The sequence below is a fragment of the Cryptotermes secundus genome, unplaced genomic scaffold (genome assembly GCF_002891405.2).
Source record: "Cryptotermes secundus unplaced genomic scaffold, Csec_1.0 scaffold358, whole genome shotgun sequence".
Taxonomy (NCBI): Eukaryota; Metazoa; Arthropoda; class Insecta; order Blattodea; family Kalotermitidae; genus Cryptotermes; species Cryptotermes secundus.
Window position 1 is genome coordinate 1,857,868 of NW_019721523.1, and position 5,919 is coordinate 1,863,786.

A 5,919-nucleotide genomic window follows, 5' to 3' on the forward strand; every position below is an offset into this window, starting at 1 on the left:
CTAGCTGAATGTGAGTGGTCAGCTTCACATCGCTGCCGCTTTACCTCCGAGGAAATAGCCCTCGGTACCCATTGGATAGGAGGTTGGGTGGACGATTTACTCTCAAGATGTTCCCAGAAAGCACGTGGGTATTCGTCTAGAATGTCCGTCTTGCTGTATGATTTTAGCCAAAACTGGAATGTATCGTCAGTTTGTATTAAAACTCCAGACTATCAAAATGGATCCTTTCAACAGTTCTCTAGTTATTACATGCAGTCAGACATCAAAGCTAATAAGATACACTTTTTTCGACTTTCCTTTGCGAATATGCAAAAAAATATATAGAAGGGCGTCAGCATATAATATCTAATCCTTGTCTGTCACAAAATACTAATATCTCTACAAGGCAAGAGCCAGTCAGTGCTGGTCACTGCCCCGAAATTCTCATTTAGTGGTGAATACAAGAACTCAAGAATGCGCTAATGTCGCAGGAACCGGATATTGGTTAAAGCAGTCAATTAAGTTCGTTGAAGGTGTTAAGGTGTTTACATTGCGAAGAAAGTTTGTTGGCCAAGTGTTAAGTGAATTTAAACAGCAGTAATGTGTGTTTAAACACTGAATGCTTCCACAGTTATTTACTAGATTCTGTCTATTGTAACTGTATTATCATGGAATATAATAGATCCAATTTTCATTTTAATGTGACAGTAATTACAAGTACGGTATAAATTTTTCTCTTATCATGCCCACGTTTCAAGAGTCATGTGCTGAGGTAATGTAACAAATAATTATTTAGGAATGATTAATAGTTAACGACAAAGCACTCTCAAACTAAAATGATGCTTTGAAATTAAGTGCATAATAGAAATTCATATTTGGTTCCGTTTGAACTAACGCTGAGGAATTTAGCAGTAGACAATACTGTTACAGATTTGAAATTCAGGTTTATTTTTCTGTTATACTTTGCAGCAAATTCAAGCACAGACAATCATTGTTATTCATCCTGGATCACTTTATCTTCGTATTGGTCGGGCCTCTGATCTCAATCCCCATACATTACTTCATGTTGTTGCAAGAAGACGATTGCCATCCGGAACTGTTCACCATGACACATTCCTGCCTAAACAGATTCCTAAGGTAGGATATGTGTGTACAGTATTTGGCAGTTAAGTGGCGGTTGAATGTGACCTCTTTCATTCCATCTCCATATAACTATATAGTCTTGGTTTCATTTAACTGAGATGAGAAACTTGTGATCAGCTAAGTTGCCACCAGATGTTTCCATCAGGCAAGACAATGTGTGCATTGTTTCAGTATGCTAGTTGCCATATTACTTTGAATTGAATATATTTAAATTAAAATGGGATTACTTATGAATCTTGTTATGTAATATGTGAGAGAAACCTAACACTTTAGGAGAATAGTATTATTCTTAGGTGGTGAGAATATGTTTTTTGTAGAGGTCGTATTAGCCATTAATGGCTTTTGCCTCATTGGCAAATGAATGTACCAAACATTAAGTCATTGGTTTTATGCTTTATGTGCATAGTTTTTACAGTAAACATAATGGGAACACATCATACATTTGTCATTTCTTACAACATGTTTCAGCTCATTATACTAGCATCAGACATTCACCTGTATTTGTCTGCTAGTATTCCTGCATTGGCCAGTGTTTACATATTGAAATACTGGTTTTTTATTAGTATGTAATGTATTTATTTATATAAAGGTATGTTCACCTCTGAGATTAAATAGTAAATGTTAAATAATTAAAATTAAACTTGTATAAAATGTTTCCTTATGCTTTGGATGTGTTAGTTATGCATAGAAATATCTCTTCTATTGGCATATTTCCTTGGGGTTCTTCTTGGTCTGGAATGTGAAAACATTTTTTTATGAGAATTATGGAGTTTTGTTTATATGTGAAGGGGTGTGTTTTACTTACTTTTATTAATGTACATAGTATATGAAGAAAGTTGTCTTCTGGGTTTAGGCACCGTGTATTCTTCGTTTTGGCCGACGTTTCATAGGAACGTAGCGCCTCCATCTTCANGTATATGTTTTGCTGGCGTGTAAGTATAGGATTGCATTTTTTTTTCCATGTTTGCGTTCCTGAAAATATGTGTTTCTTTAATATATATAAATGCATGATTTTGGAGTTGAACATTGATATTTGATATTAGTTATAATTGCTTCTTGCCTTGTATTTGCAAGAAGTGTTGTGTCAGTTGTAAAACTGTGTTAGGATGTCTGGTGTCTGTATCATAGTGTACATAAGATAATGACATCTGGCAGGATGGTGTTTACTTGATGATGGTTCAATTAGCTGAAACATGTAAGGAATGATGAATGTATGGTGTGTCCTTACTATCTATTGTGATGAGAGAATAAAATGAAATTTTATGCACGATATGATGCTAAAATATGATATTTCTAACATAGTGGGGAGGCCATATAAATTCATTCATCAGTCCATAAGTTGAATCTTCCAGAACACCCACCCAGCAGTTTACAGTGAAGTATTTCCAGAATGGTCTGCTCAAAACCTTATGTGAAAGTTTTCCTTTAATTACTCCTTTCTCCACTAAAATTTTGTACACTAAGTCAGCTTCATTTGCCTCAAACACTTAGACCACCACTGAGCCCCATGTACACCCCTGATCTTGTTAGAGGCCTAGAAAGAACACAGAGAAAAGTGCTAGAGCCAGAACTATCCTAGTTGAGGCCCTCCTGAAATCATTAAACTCTAACCATGCAGAACTGAAGATTTCTGTTCTGTCACTTGGTAGGAGTGTTCCCTTCCTGACCAAATTTCCTGCACATGGTTCTCTCTGACTGGCCCATAATATTTCGGCTCGACCTCAATGAACAGTGGCTAGCCAACAACCCACTCACCACCCTGCATGTGTTTCCTGTTTGAGGCCAGTAGGTACCTAACTAACTCCACGGAGCTGTGCCCTTCTTGAGAAGCCATCATTTGCCCAGATACTCTAGAATTTCCCAACATTTTATGGAACCCAGAGAGTCCTTCACTAAACCCTATTCTGAGCCAGATCAATGCAGGCCATATACCAGTATGTCCCTAGATAGTTCATCTGAAGGCCTATAATGATAGCTATCAGCTCCCTCATACCTGGTACAGCAGCACAGTGTTTGTAGTACCTCTCTTAGCTGCTCTTTATCTCCAGCCTACCATCACATGGTGAGGTGGAAATTGCTAGTCTGGGATGAAGGAATGAACTAATTGATCCCTCACCAGCCAAGGTATCCACATCCTCATTACCCTGAATTCCACTGTGACAAGGGACCCAGAGGAACTTAACCTTATTCTTACCAGACAGGAAAGCACATTGCCTGTCGACAGTCCCAGATAAGCTTTGATATTGCTGTTAGTGCTTTATGGGATTTCAACACTGCTTGGCTATCTTAGTTTGTATAGATATGTTTCCTTTGAACAGACCTTTTTTTACACTACTTTGTGTGGGCTAAAATTGCAAATGTTTATGCCTAGAACACTGTGACATGCACACCAAGCAAAATTGTAACTTCTTCCTTGATCTCACCCCACACGTGCTTGCCCCTAACCTCCCAATCCTCTGGACCCATCTGTATACCTAATTAGTCCTTTGGACTGAAGGGCCCTAGGCCAAGTCAGTATACAATATTTGTATGATGGGATCTCCATTATAATGGGAAAGCATTCAAAAAGCAATATATTTTGTTGTATCTCATCTGAAAGGCAATGTCCAGTTTAGGATCTGGGCATGACCTACATCAGATCTATCAGACCACAGTCTTACACCCCTGAGCCTGTCAGCTGAGACCCAGGCCTGAGTCTTTGCCAACAAATGAAGGTGAGAGAGATGAAGGAAAAGCTTGTGAGCAATAACAGGGGCCATTCTCACAGATTCAGTGATGTTTATGCCAGCCTCTGCAAGCAGCCAAGTTCAGCCTGAACTGTAGTAAAACCAACTCTTTGCCTCCACAAAACTGCCACACACATGAGCTGTGCTTATGGAGTTAGCTGATTTTACCAAATATTTTGTGACTGATCTCTCCCTTTCAGACAAAAGAGCTGATTCAAGAGATGGAAGATTCCAGACTTCAAGTGTCACATACACTACAATCATGCTTACAGTCTGATGGACAAAGGCGGTATGCAACACCTCCACAACAAATAGCTGCGTTTAATAGACGTTCAAATCCTGAAGTTATAAATAGTTCAGGAGGGGAGTGGATTAAACCAGAAGGGGATATTGTTGTGGGAGATGAGGTGAGGAATCTCTCATGTGGAACAGGAAATCGTATGTGAGCTAGACTGTTTCCTGCTTCGTCATTTCCATTTCATTGTAATTTTCTTGTAATCTCACTTGCTACTAAATAGCTTTGTAGTTGAATGGGCATTTTGGAATAGTCTATGAACAAACTTGACCAGAAACCAGTTGAGCAGTAAACTCATCAACCATTGTTCTGTAATGTGAAGTGTACATCATGAGGAAAGGTTAAAAATACAAAAGATTCCTTACAGTTTGGTTTCTATCAGGTTGTTACAACAGGGCATCATTGGTACATCTGTCATTAGGGCTTCTCAATTTCCAGAACATATGTTTAAGTTCATTGTGAGTTTTATCCCTCCCTCGCCTAGCAGTAGTGCTGTAAGTCTCACTGTTCATGTTTCAGGTACTGTACCTGAATGCAGGGCAGGATTTCAACATACATTTTCCTTACCAACGTGGTGATCTCTATGTTCATTCAGGTCCAGGTGGATCTCTCACTGCCGTCCTAGCGAACTTAGAAACCATATGGACTTGGGCCATCAGATACCGCCTTGAGATCCCACTTAAAGATTTGAGGGTATGTATCTTTATTTTGCTCATTAGTTAATTAATCAGCATCAGTTATCAAGGCTTTGTACACCTTTTGACATACAGTGCTGACTCACTGAAGATGAAAGAACTCTTCCCTGTAATACTAGAATAGGCCAGTGTGATCTGAATTAAATTAAACAAGAAGTTATTAATCTAGTTCTCATTGCTAACATTAGAATAAGATAACTCAATTTCTATATAATAAGATATGAAATAAAGTTTAATTCATTTGTTGATTTTTGATGTGCATACTATGGTGGTATACTGATCTAACTTAAAGTGGATATTTGACATTCAAGTAAATATTTGTCTACAAATTTTAATATCAGGATTTAAGACTAATCACAGTATTACAGTGAGTGTGACTTTTGTAATTCACAGCATTACAGAGCTGTGCTTATTGTTCCGGACATATATAATCGACAGTACCTGAAGGAACTCACAACTCTACTGCTTTGTAAAATCGGCTTTGGTGGATGCTTTCTCCTTCAGGTATGAAATCTTATACTTCAAGATACCTGTATTTAGTTAGGGTTAGGTGTATGGGCAAATAAGATAGGGAAAAGGTAAAGTCAGAATATGGTAAAAAAAAAATTGTAGCTGTGGAAGGGACTGTAGACTGTTGTGTACCTGGGGTTTGTGTTCAACAGATTGCTTTGGCGGATATAGTGTAGGCCGTCATCTGGTGGAGAAATAGCCGCTGGAAGAATGCTTGAAACAAGAGATTTATTACACACAAAATGGTAACAGTTGTACAGCAGGTTGCTGATTGATGCTTTGGAAGTGGCCAGCTTCTTACTGAACAGAATACTGTCCTCTTGACTAAACTTTGTGTCAGATCAGAGAGTGATTTAGTATTGCTCTTGGTGCAATCCAAAAGTTCCCGAAATATATTAATAAAAACTATTACATCTTACCTAGATCTTATTCTGCACCATCACCTTCAAAGTAGTCCCCTTGGGAGCTCATACACCGATCCCATTGTTTCTGCCACTTTTCAAATGCATCCTGGAAGTCTTTCTTTGTTAGGGTGTTCAGTACCGTCTGCGTTTCTGCTTGAATTTCCTCA

At 38.3% G+C, this 5,919-nt stretch overlaps 1 protein-coding gene across 1 annotated transcript in view; it reads left to right on the forward strand.

Moving 5' to 3' along the window:
• Positions 1 to 497: 497 nt before the first annotated feature.
• The window catches only part of LOC111875478 (actin-related protein 8), a 24,340-nt gene continuing 18,918 nt past the window's right edge, over positions 498 to 5,919 (forward strand). Inside the window, exons 1-5 of the mRNA XM_023871763.2 lie at positions 498 to 751; positions 949 to 1,116; positions 4,049 to 4,255; positions 4,663 to 4,836; positions 5,232 to 5,342. Coding sequence (XP_023727531.1) covers positions 722 to 751; positions 949 to 1,116; positions 4,049 to 4,255; positions 4,663 to 4,836; positions 5,232 to 5,342 — 690 coding nt within the window. The 5' untranslated portion in view covers positions 498 to 721. The remainder of the gene's footprint in view (positions 752 to 948; positions 1,117 to 4,048; positions 4,256 to 4,662; positions 4,837 to 5,231; positions 5,343 to 5,919) is intronic.